Below are 17339 nucleotides of genomic sequence, written 5' to 3'. Positions count from 1 at the left end.
TTGTGGGGTAGTTTGCCATTGCTTCCCCCGGCTATTCTTTACCCCCTAGTTATGAGCTAGGTACTCATTTACCGACCAAGGAATGGATGGATGGCTGAGTTGACCATGAGCCAGCTGCCAGGATATCTGACCCACAGGGGGCTCGAACTCCTGACTGTGTGAGTGGCAGCGCAAGCACTTAACCACTATGCCACGTGGCCCCTATGAAAATCGTGTAAAAGGTTTTAAAACAGTGTAAAAGGGTTTATACCGTTTTCACACCATTTTCACACTGTTGTTTTTGGCCCGTGCGGAACCAGCCTCACTGTTCTGTCTGGAAGGAGATCCTGCTGTGGTCTATATCATTGAAATGTGAAAGTGTGTAATTATGCGCCAGGATTTTGAAAGATCCATATAAAATTAATGTGACATTTTGGGCAGGCAATAATACCACAGTTAGAAAAGGGCTTTTTCAACAGTTTTGTGTCATTGGGGCTTGGGGCGGGGGGGATTTCAACTTGACATCCTGTCAGTTTGGGCCCGCCGTTGCGTGAGGATGGGCCCATTGATTGGAGTGTGACTGTTCTGACATTGGGTGAACGCAGCTTTCGAACGGTGAAACATTCCCTGTCAGCATCTCACAGACCAAACCTCTCTGCATGTCCCAGAGCCTTTGGCTCATATATTTTTGTGCTTCAATGTCGTCTTTTCAAGAAGTATCAGAAATCTATATATTTTCCTTCACCTGAAATTTTGTGAATTAACGGGGTAGCAAAATCTATTTTATGGTAAAAATGTTGATACTGGTCAATCGTTGCATGACGCCTCTTTCCCGCGGCGTACGACCCCCACGTTGGCCCTCCTGACCTACAGTTGTTGATTTGCTGCCCATTCCAGATCGGTGTGTGTGATCCAGGTGTGATGTGCTGTGTTTGTGACCCTTTGTAAGATTTCGGAATATTTCTTATTTATTGCTTCACTTTTTGTGAAATAAAACACAGGCAAAACGCTGCTGTCGATATCAGTGGTTTGTTCATCTACGCCTTCTGTTCCCATTTGGGGAGGGGGGAGGGCCAAACTAAGACTTGCACCCTTGTAAAGGCAAGCTCTGAGAAAGAGGATGGAGACCACCCAAGAGCACATGGGCCTGCAGTGAGAGCCGTGCGGAAGTGATGGACTGCAGAGGGACCAGACCAGAGGGTGAATCAAGGAATGACCAGGCAGGTGAGGAGGGGCTATAAAGAATGAGAACCAACTGGCCGGTCAGGGATTCCTGAGCACCAGCGCAAACCTGGCCAACCTGCTCCGAAAACACGAGCTTTGCCCATTATCAGGGGTGAAGGAACATCTGACTCAGAGGGAGGTGCGACATCCCGGCTGGTCTCGCAAGGACGATGCTCCGGGTCTGTGGTTGCCTGAAACCCCGTCTCTTAGCTTGAGAAGGAACATGATGAACGTTCTGTCCTTGCCAGTTGTTATGGAAATAAACAAGGGAAGCGTTGCCATTTTTGAGAGCCAGAGTAGTGTAGTGGTTAAGAGCAGGTGGATTCTAATCTGGAGAACTGGGTTTGATGCCCCACTCTTCCACCTGAGTGGTGGAGGCTTATGTGGTGAGCCAGACTCCTACATTCCTGTTGGGTGACCTTGGGCCAGTCACAGTTCTCTCAGAACTCTCTCAGCCTCACCTGCCTCACAAGGGGTCTGTTGTGGGGAGAGGAAGGGAAAGGAGCTTGTAAGCCACCTGGAGTCTCCTTACAGGGGAGAAAGGTGGGGTATAAATCCAAACTCTTCTCTTTTTCTTTTTCTTTATAGTTGCAGAAACTTCGAGGTCCAATTAATGGAATGTGATTCATTTTAGGGCCGACAGAGATTCGCACTCCCTCCCCTTCAGCACTATATAACTGCTCCATTTAGAAAACAGCCACAAAGAATCAAAGGTCTAGGTTGACCTTTGTATTTCAGAAACCAAACAGATGGGTGTTTGGGATGGTTCATAAACAGGAAGGCAGTGTGTGATCTCCACTCTTGTCTGCCCCCAGCGTCTAGTATTTAGAGATAAACTGCCTTTGTGCTTGGAGGTTCTATGTTGAAATTCCTATAATATCTTCAGAAAACACGCACACACCTTGGTTTAAAATTTGCAGCCAGACTGCTCCAAAAGAGCTCGATTTAGTCCCAGTTGATTGTAGCCGAAATGGAACGCCCCGCTCAGCCCCAGGTCTGGTGCTGATTCCTGGTTCTTCAGTGATGTGGCATAAAACACTTTGTGAATGCTCAGGGGCACTTGGACAACAGATCCTGAGGCTGGCTCGGATTAAGCCCAGGGGATTATCTGTTCAGCGTCAAGTAAATCTTCCTTTTCTCCCTCCCCCCCCCTCCTGTTTTGATGGATGTTTCCGATTGTGCAAACTGATACCTACCAAGTTGCCCTCTTCGCCTTCCACTTGCATGCGGGGGCCCTCTCTGTCTGGCAGGATACTGGTGGGGGTGGGGTCACATTCCCCTGAGATAGCATCACGTCAAACAGGTTCTGGACATTTTACCAGATTTTTTCTTCTTTTTTTGGAACAGGCAAATTATCTTTTTAAAACAGGGTGAGGGAAAGAATAAACACAAGAAAACTGACTTGGGGAAAAGGGTGATATTTCGCTCATGGAGAGCCTGTCTGGCAGGCTGAGTTTTTCCCTCCTGAGTTGGAAGGCGGGTGAGTCTCCCTGCACCAGATGCCATTCCTGGCATTTTGATCCTGGGGAAACTGAGGCAAGATTTTGGGTGGCTTCTTGTTGGAAAAGCCAAACAAGGCAGATGCTGGGTCCTGAAAAGCGGCTGGCCTTTTGACAAATATTCCCATCCCCCCCAATCGCATCCTGTCTGCACAAAGTGCCGTGTGTGGACTCGTTTCCTTTCAATTGTCCTTATTGCTGCCCAATTGACTGGTCCGCTCAGCTCCGGGGCCTCCTTCTGAGTGGCCCCAAACCTATGAGATAGCCATCAGTGTCGTCAATCCCCTAAGGATCTTTCGGTATGAAACTTCTATACCTTTTTAAAAAATCCTACCCTTGCTTCCAGGGGCTCTGGGTGTAGTTCTCCCTTTCCCCATTTTATCCTTACAACGGCCCTGCGAGGTAGGTTACATGGAGGGAGAATAACTGGCCCATGGTCACCTGGTGAAAAGCTTCATGGCACTCAGAGGAGGTCGTCCTGAGCCAGAAGGGCTTGGGATACAGCAATGGCTTCCTGCTACTCCCACATCTGACAACAGTTGCGGTCAACCGGAAGAGTCTTCTGCACCATTTACCCCCTTGATGCTTGAGCTTTTCTCTGAATACTTAACAGCCAGGAGTATCAATTTCTTTTAATTCGTACAACAGCCCTGCAAGGGAGAGACAGTGAGTTACGTTCGACCCCTTCCGCACATGCAAAATAATGCATTTCCAATCCACTTTCACAATTGTTTGCAGGTGGGTTTTGCTATTCTGCACAATCAAATCCAGCTGCAAAGTGCATTGGAAGTGGGTTGAAAGTGCATTATTCTGCATGTGCGGAAGGGGCCTTAGTCAAGCGGAGAGACAGTGAGTTACCCTGGCTGCGTGGGGGATGCCATTTCTACCTGCTTTGGGCAGAGTTTTCATCCTCAAATGGCCAAATGTGCCAAGATTGGCTGGCCAGGAATTTTTAAAAGGTCCTTTCGCCTCCTTTCCCCAGCCATGGCACTCTCAAATGCACCTTTGGAAAGGTGACGCCCCTTCCACCCAAGCGCCTTCCCACGCCCTGGAGGATAAGATCCAGCCAGGCTGACAGGGACCTTTCAGATGACACACCTCAGTGAGACCCAGCTCCAGCACAGGGTGGGATCCTGAGCTCTGACTTGTACAGGTAAGTGATTCTGTGTTTCTTCCTTAGGAAATGGATTTGCTCTGGAGAACGGCCTCAGCAGATATTATCATTTCTATCCCTTGTAAGCCCCCTCTTGTCTTCCCAGAGTAAAGTATTCTGGCTTTCCAGAATATAAGAGTGTGCCTCTTTTTTCAGTTTCTCAGTTCAGTTGTTTGTGAAAATCTCCACTTTGCTTTGCCCCAAACACAAGACTCCTAGTTTTCATGGCATTCTCTGTTTTCATATACCAAATAGTTCTTGTTCTGTTTATGCAGTTCTGGTCTTTAAAGGAAAACTAATCTTAACAGAGTTATTTTACTCGAATAATGATGGATAAGAATGGCTTTGTACAACTTAGAAAATGATAAAAGTCAAAAAGTCAAGTTATATATCTTTTATTATTTTATATTTAGTTTTGTTATTTTTATCTTTTGAGACTGGGAAGAGCTTTTTTCTCCCCACGGTGGTCTGAAAACCAACAAATCTGGACTCCAATTCCAATTCCAATTTTAACCTTTAATGGCATATAAATTATTAGTATGTTTCCATTTAAAAGAGAACAAATCTGGACTCATTAAATCCTTCTTGGTCCACTGGGTGGGTGCCTCAACTGAGGTCTTGGGTCCCTTCTGCACGTGCAGAATAATGCACTTTCAATCCACTTTTTTAAAATTTATTTACTTACTTACTTTTACATTTATTAAATTTAATAGACCGCCCTACCTCCAAAGGGCTCAGGGTGGTGTACAGTAAAACCAACAAAAAACAGTGACACCACATAATATGGACAATATAAACAATATAAATCAGAAAAGTGCAATTTAAATCCATTTAAAATAAGACTTTCAATGCCCTTTGCAGCTGGATTTTACCGTGCGGAATAAGCAAAATCCACTTGCAACCAATTGTGAAAGTGAATTGAATGTGCATTATTCTGCATGTGCGGAAGGGGCATTGGTGCCTCAGTTTGCAGGCATCATTCTACCTCTGCCCTGCTCAGAGATCTCAGACTGGTTTCGGGAAGTCAGTCTGTGGAACAGCCAAGTTGGAATCTGTGGCATGTTGCCCCATTCGGAGGATCAACCGACCTGAAAACCGTGGCAACCTTGAAACACCTGTCAGTGACACATTTTGGACCTGTGGCTGAGTGTCCCTTCTCTCTCTCCCCCCTCAGGTAACACTCCTGGGTCTTCATGGCGTCACAATACTCTGTTTCACTCCTCCTGGCATCCTTTGGCCTTTGCTTGGGTGAGTCACTGGGGTTTTTCCACATAGCTCAGCTCTGTGCAGCATCTTCTCCAAAGACATCGACCTTACTCTGGAGAAAGTCTGCTAACGAAAGAATTGCAAATATTCCCAAGCCCGCATATACGTCATTTGTCTAGCTTGTATATAGAACACTGGTTCTTCCCTGGGGCAGATTTTAGACAATTTCTTGCCTAAGTGTTGACCGTACTTGCAGCAGGATAGAAATCCATTGCTTGTGTAACCTCTATCTGTGGGTTCTGTGGGGCAGAACTTGGAATGAGTTTGCAACAACAAATTTTAAAAAAACAAAATGGTTTACTTTCTTAACATATAACATCAACATTTAACATCACACTTCAAGGTCCTGTTCAGGTTGCATTTTCAAGTCCTTATATTTACAGTCTACTGATACTGCCAAGTCCAATTCTTCTTTGCAAGTGGGTTGGCTCCTGGAGACTCCAAGGGCTTGGTGAACAGGATTCAACATGATGAAGGTTTCCAGGAGAACTCTCACCCATTACAACCACAAAAAAGAAACCCTGGCTCCTTCCGCACATGCAGAATAATGCACTTTCAAACTGCTTTCAGTGCTCTTTGAAGCTGTGCGGAATAGCAAAATCCACTTGCAAACAGTTGTGAAAGTGGTTTGAAAATGCATTATTTTGCGTGTGCGGAAGGGGCCTCTGAAACAATAAACTCCAACATTTACAACATAGCAAAAATAAACAACTACCTTCCCAGTAGTTCCCAACAACATTGCAGTTACCTTAACAAGGTGTTAAGGGCTTATACAAACCAAGGTCCGAGTCTGGTAGCCTCCTCTCCTCCAAACCACATGAGCTCTGCTGCCTCCTCCTGCTTTGGGTCTCCACCCCTTTCTGGGTCAACCCATTCTGAGCAGGGGGGTTACACTATCCCAAACATCTATCAGCTAGGGCTGAAGTTCTGCACATTGACATGTTTGCATTTCTGGAGGTTAAAGGGCATCCCGTTTTATATTTTCATGGTTTACAAAACCAGATTTTCAGCCAAGTAGAAAGGGCTACTACGGAGAAGAGGAAGTTGCAAAAACAAATCAGAAAGGAGGAGGAAAAGATCAGGGTGCTGCAAGGACATTTGGCGTGATTTATTGGGTGGTCCTTCAAAGTCGAGTTGCTCCATTGAAGTCCAGCAGCATCTTAGAGACCAACGCACGATTCTCAGGGTTTAAACTTTCAAGAGTCCAAGCTACGTTCGTCAATATATATGTTGGGCAGAGAGAGCGTCGACTCTCGAAAGCTCATTCTCCAAAATCTTATTGATCTCCAGGGTGCTGCTACTGGGGTTGAATTTAGCTGTTCTACTGCGGAACAACATGGCTACCTGCTGAAACTCATGTCGTGTTGTTAGCAGCAAGGGATTTGGGCCTTTGGCATGCATATCTGCCACAAAAGCTGCACGTCTGAATATCCGCCCTTGTGAATTGGCTGGAAGTCAGACTCCTAGGAGGAGCAATCAGGTGTGATCCAAGATAGATTTTGATCCCTGCATAGCACACTTGCAAAATTTAGGATGTTATTCCACCCTTCTTCCAAGATGCCCTGGCCTCTCCCATTTCCCTCTCCATAACCTCTTCAGGTATGTTAAGTTGCACTGGCCCAATCACAGCCCGTGTCGTGGCTGAGCAGGTATTTGAAGCCGGGTCTCTCAAAAGCCACTCAGATGCATGTTGAAGCGGAGATTCGAACCCAGGCCTCCCAGCTTCTAGTCTGGCACTTTAACCACTACACCACACTGTGTGGCAGTGAGTAAGCAGCGTCATCAACCTGAGCAGTGTGTTCTGGCTGCCTTCTCTCTCTCTGATGGTGTCCCTCGTTTTCTCTTTTCTTTTTTTGCAGGACTGTTCCTGGATGTCATGGAAACGATCCCTGTACGTTGCTTATCCTCCTTTCTGAGAGTGTCCTGGATCTAGCTGGGAGTTTGGGGAATGTTTTTAGCAGTTTAGAAAGACTGTGCCTACTGACACTACTATACCTGTGCAGTGAATTCCACAGACAGAGCTACCAGCAGCTTCTGAAACATACATTTCAGACCCCGGGGGCCCCTGGTGTGCCTGAAAATTAGTGTAAGAAATTTGCTGGGGATCCCAGATAAGGAACTCCCAGCACGTAACTGAAACAGCCATACATTTCCCCCCTGTTTATTGTAAATTAAAATGTCTGTGAGGCATGTAAAGTCCTCCCTGATGGGGCCTCTCCATGAGCTGCATATTTTAGGTTTTGAACCATTTTTACACAGGAAAATCTTTTTTTTAAAGAAGTGTGGTAGTTAGTTGGGTTGGCTGTTGTGTCACTGCTGAGAAATTTGGGTGAACTGTATTTCCATCATATTTCAGTGGAAAGGATTATCCTGTTCTTTGGAAAATAATAATCATAATCATAATCATAATCATAATCATAATAGTTTGGATTTATATCCCCCCTTTCTCTCCTGTAAGGAGACTCAAGGTGGCTGACAAGCTCCTTTCCCTTCTTCTCCCCACAACAGACACCTTGAGGGGCAGGTGGGGCTGAGAGAGTTCTCAGAGAACTGTGACTGGTTCAAGGTCACCCAGCAGGAATGTAGGAGTGGGGAAACACACCTGGTTCACCAGATCAGCCTTTGCCACTCATGTGAAGGAGTGGGGGATCAAACCCAGTTCTCCAGATTAGAATCCACCTGCTCTTAACCACCACACCACGCTGGCTCAGACCAGACTGGCAGGCCCGTCAGCCTCTTGATCCATAGTCTTGGTTTAACAGCAAGCGCTCAATTTTGCAATAAACATGAAGGCAAGAAACCTTTTTAAACTGCAAACGGAGGATGTTTTGTTCAACCTCCTATGCTTGGTGAGCTAACTTTATTTTCTTTCTCTTTTTTTGCTCAGGATGGGGGGATGATCTTCTTTGGGAAGTTGGCCGAGGGGTCTAAAGCGGCTTCCCCTGCCAGGAGTAAACGAGCCACAGAAAGTAAGAGAAAAATCAACCCATGGGTGGGAATTATATTATTCAATACTGGTAACTCAGGGGAATGCAAAACACAGCGCTTGGGAGGGAGAAACAGTTGTGTCATCCAAAATTTGGGATCCTGGAAATCCAGATTGTGTGCACAGAATGATTTATAGCAAGGAGGGGGGGGGTTGCATTTCAACGTACAACAAACTAAAAAACTCATCTGCTGAGTGGAGTCTGCTACAGGGTGCCAGAGACTCATCCATAAGCAGTGAAAGAACCAGGACGAGTTATGGATGTTCACGACTATTTAAACTTCAGAAGGGAAGGAACAGAATAGACAAATGGAAGGTCGGCTTGGAGGAAGGGAGAGTTCACACCGAGTGTAGGAACAGGAGGTGCTGGCAGCGGGTGAGCTAATAGCATTGCCAAAGGCTTTCACAGCTGGAATCACTAGAGTGTTGTGGGTTTTCCGGGTTGTATGGCTGCGCTCCAGTAGCATTTTCTCCTGACGTTTCACCTGCATCTGTGGCTGGCATCTTCAGAGGATCTAACAGCAGTTTTGGGGAAAGGGTCAGTTTCAAGCAATGAAACTGCTTAAACTTTCTGTCCCAGAGCAATGCAGCCAGGGTATAAATCCAGGATTTTTCCCCCTTTGAATCGTGCTGTTAGCCAGTTTAACCATGAGACCGAGAGAATGGAAAAAGTGGTTGAGAGAAAGCAGAAAGAGAAAGCCCAGGAAATAGCGTGGGGGTTTTTTCCTCCGGGAGAAAATTAGAGTTGCTAATTCTGTGTTGGGAAAATCTTGGAGATTTGGGGTTGAAGTCTGGGGGAGGCAGAGTTTGGGCTGGGGGAAGGAACTTGCTTCCTCTTCGCCTTTGAATTCTGCCAACAGCCTGCCGGTCTGGCCCGATTACCGCCAGCATCCTGGAAGACCCACTCTTCATCATCCAGTACGATGTTGAGCAGTTTGACGCCTGTCTGAACAACGAGGTTTTGAAAGCCAACCTGGCCCCTCTGCTTGACCAGCCTCTGCCGAACGACTACCTGGCTGTGATCAAAGGGAAGCTAGATGAGGTTAGTGGGCAGTTTGTCTTGAGGTGAGTCACGTGAGCACGCTTTGAGCCCAGCCCAAGGAGTCCTTTTTGGGACAAAATCCATGGGCCTTTGTGAGCCAGTGTGGTGTAGTGGTTAAGAGCAGGTGCACTCAAATCTGGACAACCAGGTTTGATTCCCTTCTCTGCCACTTGAGCTGTGGAGGCTTATCTGGTGAACTAGATTAGCTTGTGCACTCTAACACATGCCAGCTGGGCGACCTTGGACTAGTCACAGTTTTCTCCCTCTCCTCCTCCTCCTCCTCCTCCTCCTCCTCCTCCTCCTCCTTCTTCTCCTCCTCCTCCTCCTCCTTCTCCTCCTCCTTCTCCTTCTCCTTCTCCTCCTCCTCCTCCTTCTCCTCCTCCTTCTCCTCCTCCTCCTTCTCCTTCTCCTTCTTCTTCTTCTCCTTCTCCTTCTTCTTCTTCTCCTTCTCCTCCTCCTCCTCCTCCTCCTCCTCCTCCTTCTTCTTCTTCTTCTTCTTCTTCTTCTTCTTCTTCGAGTGCTGCCTCCCAATCAGTCCCTGACTGTGGCACACTGGGTTTTCCGGCCAAAACGGAGAACTCGTCCTGGTTCTTCCACTTCTTATGGACGAGTCTCTGGTCTGTTGCAGGTCTACCCAGATGGGATCCCGGATGATCAGCTTAAGGTGCTGAGCTATTTCTCGCGCTTGTACAGCCCAGAGGAGATCCGCAAGTGGAAAGTGACCTCTAATGACACCCTCATGGCATTACTGAACCCGGACGGTGGGGCTTGGAAGCCGGATCAGGTAATGTTTAAGGGATATCAGAATACCTTCTTTGTCGCCTGAATTCCCTAACAGATTTGCACGCTAAAGTTTGCACCAGCAGCTTCTTGATTTTATTTGTAATTTATTCAGTGTCTTTCTGCCCTGCTTTTCTGAGTATTGTTTCCCATAGCAGCTCATTTATTTAGACTTGTTTAGACCAAAGAATTTCCAGTAATGTAGCTTGGTTTTGTGTTTTAGTAAATAAACACAGGAAAGCAAGTGGATAGGACACCGTCAGTTTTTTAGAGGAATGCTAAAAGAAGTTCCATTTTATACTTTAACTTTTTACCTCTTATGTCTGTAAAAATGTGCAACTTGGCCTTTTGTGAATTATTGTATTACTGGTTGTTCACTCTAAATAAACATTCATTCATTCATTAGAATTATTCTGTGCTGCCTCTTCAGATTCTTGCGAGAGGTAGTTCATAATTCGAATGACATAACAATCTCACTGGACATAAACAGCATAAAAACTATCCACAAAGCAGAGCTTTTGAAAAGCTGTTAAGATAAACACCCTAATTATGGGTGAAAGATGTGTCTTGTCCTGCTGCCTAAAAGATAGCAGAGTAGGTGCCAGTCAGTCCTCAACGGGGAGGGTGTTCCAGAGGCAAGGGGCCACCTCAGACAAGACCCTGTCTCTACTACTCACCTGCCTTGCGTTGGTGAAGGTCGTATGTAGAGTTTATCCATGATTATTTAGTCTATTTCTCCCTTGTTTTCTGTCTGATACACTCTCGATATGCCTGTGCTGCAATGGCTTATACTGCTTAATTTATTCAGCCTCGGAAGATAAGTCAACACAAATTTTGCTTGCAACCCCGTGCTTTCTCTGTGCTCTCCTGGGTTGCCGGTGAGCTGACTTGTTCGGCTCTGCGTATTAGACGGCACCAACCTGAGCTGATAATCTTTGAAACTGCTTCTTCCTTCAAGTGCTTTCTTACCTCATCTGTTCTTGGAAAAGATAACGTTTTTAGCTTGCCGAGAGTTGTGGAACACAGTTTTGGAACGGCCAGCTGGTTACTCTCACCTTAATTGGATAGGGAGTAGCTCACAGCATAGCAGCAACAACAGCTTCAACTACTTACAACTGCCTTGTGCCCAAAGAGCGAGAGAGAAAGGAAGATCTTCACAGAACTAGAGTGCTGACCTAGAATCTCATGCTGGCAGGGGCTGGTGGGAATTGTAGTCCATAACATCTGGAGTGCCAAAGGTTCGCCACCACGGAAGATGTTTCTCTTGGCGAGACCTGGAGCAAGGCTTTATTTTCAGTTCTCTTTCTTGCAGCTCAAGCAGCTGATTTCGACTTACCTGGAGCTGGGGGGCAACCTCACGGGTTCCTTGCTGAGCGCGCTGGAGGGCAGGAACCTCTGCCTGCTGGAGGCCGACCAGCTCAGGCAAATCAGCCCAGAATCGATTGGGTAGGTTGGTGCCTCTGAGTGGAGTTCACCTGCACAGTGATCCGGAGGGCTGCAGAGAAGGGGGGAAATAACATCTGATCGGCAGCCGCTGACCAAATGCTATCTGGCAGAAACGCTTTTAAAAGCCGCCCAGGAATTGCGTCGGCTTCTGCGGTCACACAGAGCGACGTCAGGTCCCCTCAGTGTCCTTCCTGGATTCTGATCTTGCACATTTTGCTTCCTTTAGGCATGCGGAGAAATTGGACGTTTCCTCTTGCTCCCAAGGCCAAAAAGACATCCTGTACGAAAAAGCCCGAGCTGCTTTTGCCAATCAAGAAGGGACTTCGGCCTATTATCCCTTAATTCAGCCCTATCTAGGTGGGTATCTGATTGCCAACATATGAATTTGCCTCAAAGTCGGTATTGTCTAGGCTGCCTGGCACCCGTTCTGTCCAGGGTATTCTCGGGCAGACATCTTTGCCGTCACCTATTGCCCGGTCCTTTTAACTGGAGGTGCCGAGGATCGAACCTGGGGCTTTCTGCACCCCAAGCAGATGGGCTGCTACTGAGCTACGGCCCTTCCGATTCCACTCTCCTCCCTCCCGTACCCAACACAAGGGAGACGGTTGCTTCGGCACTAGCCTTTTTCCTGTCAGAAAAAAGCTACATTTGGACTGAATCCAACAGGGTTTCTTCTGCTGTTTGGACAGCCTCCTACCTTCCCTCCCAGGTGTTTCTCTTCTTCTTCTTCCTCTCTCTTTTTAAGGCGGAGCGCCTGTGGAAGATCTGAGGAAGCTGGCCAGATCCCAAGTGGCAATGGACATCAATACCTTCACTAACTTGAAGCCAGAGGAATTAAAGGTCAGCTCTCTGCAGGAATGAGGTGCTCGATTTAGGAATGCACCCTGGGGCCCAACTCTGGATTTGCCTGCACACCCCTTTTGAGAGCCAGCGTGGTGTAGTGGTTAAGAGCAGGGGCACTCTAATCTGGAGAACCGGGTTTGATTCCCTGCTCTGTCACTTGAGCTGTGGAGGCTTATCTGGTGAACCTGATTAACTTGTGTGCTCCAACACACGCCAGCTGGGTGACCTGGGATTTGTCACACTTCTTTGGAGCTCTCTCAGCCCCACCTACCTCGCAGGGTGTTTGTTGTGGGGGGGGGGAGGAGATTGTAAACCCTTTTGAGTCTCCTCACAGGATAGAAAGGGGGATATAAATCCAAACCCTTCTTCTTCTCTGGTTAGAAGCTGTGCTTTTTGCTACATTTAAAAGGGAGACACAATTAAACAGAAGCACACAGATTTTTCTGAATTCCAGCTTCTTTGACTCCCCTTTGTGGACAGATACATTTCCGTTGCTCTTAAAATTTGAATCATCGCTGTCCATTCAGTATTAAGATAACCAAGAGGCAAGCTTGTTGAACTTGCATTGTTATTAAATTCTCGCTTAAATGTGTTCGTTTCTCTTTGTTTAAGTTCAAGGATAATATTCTGTTTCTTTTTGTTTTTACTTTTTGTTTTTACTTTTTGTTTTGGTCTAAAAGCCAAGGTGCTACAGTAGACTTCCCCAGAACTAAGGCCTCTTCTGCACATACAGAACAATGCACTTTCAATACACTTTCAATGCACTTTGAAACTGGATTTTACTGTGCGGAATAGCAACATTCTCTTGCAAACAAAGTGGATTGAATATGCATTCTTTTGCATGTGCGGAAGGAACCTAACTTTTTCAAAACAAATCTGTCACAGGAACTGAGCGTGCAGGATGCGAAAGATTTGCTCGGTGTCCACCTGCCAGAGTTGAAAGATGCTGAGAGCCACCCGTCGGTTGCCATGTGGATCAAAAGTCACTTTCAGTCTGAGTTGGATGCACTTGGGATTGGTCTCCAAGGAGGGATGGCGGCCCCTTCACCAACCAGCGGCACAACAGCCATTCCATTTGCTGACGAAACATCTGTCTCTGTTGAGACAACCAACGCAACTATCATCGGCCTACATCCTGAAACTGCTGTCCCCATCGGATCGACAGAGATCTCTGATGTCGCAACTACTTCAGAGGGTACCGCCAGCAGGTTTCCGGTTCCCACAACTCTCACGGACACCTCTAGGGCCACAACAGTTTCCCATGACATCACAGCCAATGTCACAGTTGTTGCAGTGACCAGAGGCATCAACACAACTTCCATTCTCAACACAACAGTCTCTAGCAATGTCATAGTGGATGGGACGGTTCCTCCCACCATGGCTACACATAGCAACGTATCTACCTCTCGCAATGGCATAGTGGCTTCGACCAGCGTTGCAACCAATGGGACAATTCTTCCAATTGTGGACACAGACATCAGTGTGACTACCTCAGTTGCCACTGCAGGGGCCTTGACCAATGTCACAAACAATGGGTCAGTTCTCCCAACCGTTGTCACTCACATCAACGCAACCAGCTCTGTCCTCACAACAGAAGCCTCCACCGGTGCCACAACTGGTGGGACGACGCTTCCTTCTACAGCCACGTCCGTCAACGTAACTTCTTCCATCAACACCACAATGGCCTCCAACAACATCACAAACAATGGGATAATCCTTCATACTCTTGAAATGCACATCAACGAGACGAGCACCCCCAAAGCAACCATTTCCCATGGACCTACTCCTGATGTCAACCGCTCATCCTCCACACCGGAAGCGAGCCTGACCACTTCTTCTGAACAGCCGCTGCCACCGCCGGGCCCTCTGCCAAATTCCACCACGTCGGCATTTCCCTACAGAGCCTCAACAACTAGCGGGAAAACATCAGCTGCTTCCAGTAGGACTACTGTCCCTATCTTTGGAACTCCCCATGGAACAGCCAGCTCCCCCAACCCGGTCCGGCCTCACACAACAATCGCTGCAACACCCAAGAAGGGGACCACCAGCAGAGCACCACCGGAAACAGAACAGCCGTCCTATCCGACACCGAACGGCTACATCAACGTGAAGCCTTTAAGTGGTAAGTCATTGCAACTGCGGCTTCTGGAAGCTTCCTACTAGCTTGGGAGGGGCCGTGGCTCAGTGGAAGTGCGGAAGGTCTTTGGTTCCGTTCCCGGCCGCAACTCCAGTTCAGAGTGTTGAACTGGAGAACCGGGTTTGATTCCCTGCTTTGAGTTGTGGAGGCTTATCTGGTGAACTAGATTAGCTTGTGCACTCCAACACATGCCAGCTGGGTGACATTGGGCTAGTCACAGTTCTTCGGCGCTCTCTCAGCCCCACCTACCTCACAGGGTGTTTGTTGGGGGGTGGGGGAAGGGAAAGGAGATTGCAAGCCCCTTTGAGTCTCCTTATAGGAGAGAAAAGGAGGATGTAAATCCAAACTCTTCTTCTTTTCTCCATGAGATCCTGGAGACCAGCTACCAGTCTAAGTAGACAGTACTAACCTTGAAGAACCGAGGGTGTGATTTAGTAGAAGACAGTTTCATGCATGAGTTCAGGGTGGGGAACAGCTTCTCTTTCCCCTTTAATTCTGTTTTTTTTAATTTGTACTTTAAAATCAAAATCCAAAACATACACAAAAACAAACATTGACCAATATTTGCAACACTTATTTCATAGAGACTTCTGGTTTGGGGAGAAACGGCCTTTAATTCTTGCAAGGTGCGAATCCAGTTGCCGTTTGTGGTTGTTTTAATGCTTTGTTTATGCTTGTTTCGTACTATTCTGTGTGTTCGCTGCCCTGAGCCTGGCTCTGGAGTGGGAAAGGGCGGGATAGCAAACCTTGTAAAATAAAATAAAGGTAGAGAAAGGGGTTATGATGAATCGGAGCATCTGAGCAGGTTATTGAAAGATGCATGAAAGCATGTTGGGGAGATTCTCTCCTGCTCCCCCAAGAACACCCCCCCCCCCGACTTAGGCTGGGATCTCACATGAGATGAGGTTGAGCTACGTAGACAGAGACCGGCTCAGTTCTCATTGGATCAACTCAAAAATGAATGGCTGCTGCTGAATTCTGTGGGGCAGTCCTGTTGTGTGGGTCATCACCGAGCCTTAAGGGTAAAGCCAGCCTCTCTGCCCGGAAGCCGGGCTTGCCAGGGGCAAGTGTAGCTGCCCCCCATCCCAGAATATGTGCTTATTTTCCCCCACTCTCAGTCAATAAGTGCCATTTATGCCTGTGTGGGAAACAGAGTAACAACGACCTTGCGGAGTGGACTGATGCTGTCCACTATCCCTTCTGTTTGTGTTGGGCATTGCGTGGGCATTGCATTCTACCTGAAGTGCTCTGAAGGCACGGTCGACTGGGGCTCACCTTGGTGTTTGTCTTCTCTCTCCAGCCTCACCTTCCTGCTCATCTCTCAGCTGTCTTCTTCTGACCCCATCCCTCGCTGTTGGACTCTTGGTTCTCAGGGGGCATTTCTGAGACCATCGTTGCTGGCGGTCCGGGGCTAGATTGCCCCAAATTCCCCCTTTCCCCACCAGTTATTTGTGACAGCAAACACAAGAACTTCAGAACTCTACAAGGGAAACCAGGTCAGCTCCGGTCTTATTGAGACTACTGGCTGCAACCATTTTCACACACGAAACAGCCAACATTTTGAAGTGATTGCCCGCCAAATGTGAAGTTGTGTTTCTTCCCTTCTCCCCTCTGACATCTCCTTGGCAAGTGAGCCAGAAGATACTTCAACAAAAAACCCTGGATCCTGCATGGGTCATTGGAACGGCAGCAACAACAATTCAGCAATGAGAAGAAAAGGACTGGATGGACAAATATTGCCGGACAGCCAAGCTGTTGGGTTTTGCTGAATAAAAGAAGAACTCATCCTAGGGTTGTTCAACAGGGAAATATGACGGGAGGGTGGATAGATGTGGCAATCTGAGAAGCATCACGTCTGAGCGAGCGGAGGTTCCCGCATGCAGATCAGGAGTAACCGGAGAGGGAGAGAACGGCATTTCCCCCCAGGGGCCAAATCAGTAAAGGGAAAAACAGGGCTCCCCTTAGGCAGAAGTTCTGCCTTGTTTACCTAACCCAGTGGTTCTCAACCTTCCTAATGCCGCAATCCTTTAATACAGTTCCTCATGTTGTGGTGACCCCCAACCCTAACATTTATCCATTTTACAGATGGAGAACACTGATGCAGAGAGGCGACCCCTGTGAAAGGGTCGTTCGACCCCCAGGTTGAGAACCACTGACCTAACCTGTAAATAGCAACAGCTCTGATTTGGCCAGGTGTGAGATTGGAGAGTCTTTTCAAGGACTACTGCTTTGGTTTCCTAGCAAAAAGCACAGGAAGTCTTCGTGGGTGGGAGGGGAAGACCACCGGCAAAATGGGTTTTGGCAGCAAGGTTCCAGCCCCCCAAGTGTGGGAGGGGGGCAGTGGGGTGTCTCTCAAAACTGCCTTTGAGATGTACCTTCAGTCCAAAGTCTCAAAGGGCTTCTGGCTCCACGGGCTTGGGAGGTAGGGGTCATTCCAAGGGCATCAGGAGCTGTCCGTGGTCCTAATTTCCTGGAGCTGGGTGTGTGTGTGTGTGTGTGTTCATGTAGAGCAGGGGTCTGCAACCTGCGGCTCTCCAGATGCTCATGGACTACAATTCCCACCAGCCCCAATTGGCCATGCTGGCAGGGGCTGATGGGGATTGTAGTCCATGAACACCTGGAGAGCCGCAGGTTGCAGACCCCTGATGTAGAGAATATGGACATGTGCAAACACACCCAGTAATCCACAATCTTAACTCGCAGGCAGCAGTTTTTATGTGGAAATGACCTTCTCTTTGGTTGCAATAAAATGTTACAAATATTTTGGAGGGCCTTTTTGTCCAGTCACTCGATCTGCCTGACCTGTCTCGAAGGGTTGTTGTGAGGACGAAACGAGGAACTGGAGGGCTGCGTTCATGGTTCCGAGCTGAAGGGGGGTTGAAAATGTTCCGGACGGGTAGATTTTACGCTCTGTTCCTGGAAGAAGTGACTCTGGGAGGGAGAGGGAATTTTAAATCTTGGTGTCGAGGACAACCCCACATTGA

The 17339-nt window shown here is 47.6% G+C and overlaps 1 protein-coding gene across 1 annotated transcript; it reads left to right on the top strand.

Moving 5' to 3' along the window:
* Positions 1 to 3778: 3778 nt before the first annotated feature.
* On the top strand, positions 3779 to 17116 carry LOC125431704. The gene is made up of 11 exons (XM_048494741.1): positions 3779 to 3855; positions 5030 to 5103; positions 6981 to 7012; positions 8009 to 8090; positions 8968 to 9149; positions 9778 to 9933; positions 11242 to 11375; positions 11602 to 11732; positions 12121 to 12215; positions 13104 to 14340; positions 15656 to 17116. Exons 2-11 carry the CDS (start codon positions 5049 to 5051, stop codon positions 15739 to 15741), a joined length of 2190 nt encoding a protein of 729 aa, XP_048350698.1. The 5' UTR covers positions 3779 to 3855; positions 5030 to 5048; the 3' UTR covers positions 15742 to 17116.
* The last annotated feature ends 223 nt before the right edge of the window (positions 17117 to 17339 follow it).

The sequence above is a fragment of the Sphaerodactylus townsendi genome, linkage group LG04 (genome assembly GCF_021028975.2).
Source record: "Sphaerodactylus townsendi isolate TG3544 linkage group LG04, MPM_Stown_v2.3, whole genome shotgun sequence".
NCBI classification, from domain to species: domain Eukaryota; kingdom Metazoa; phylum Chordata; class Lepidosauria; order Squamata; family Sphaerodactylidae; genus Sphaerodactylus; species Sphaerodactylus townsendi.
This window is presented reverse-complemented; position numbering and strand designations above follow the sequence as displayed.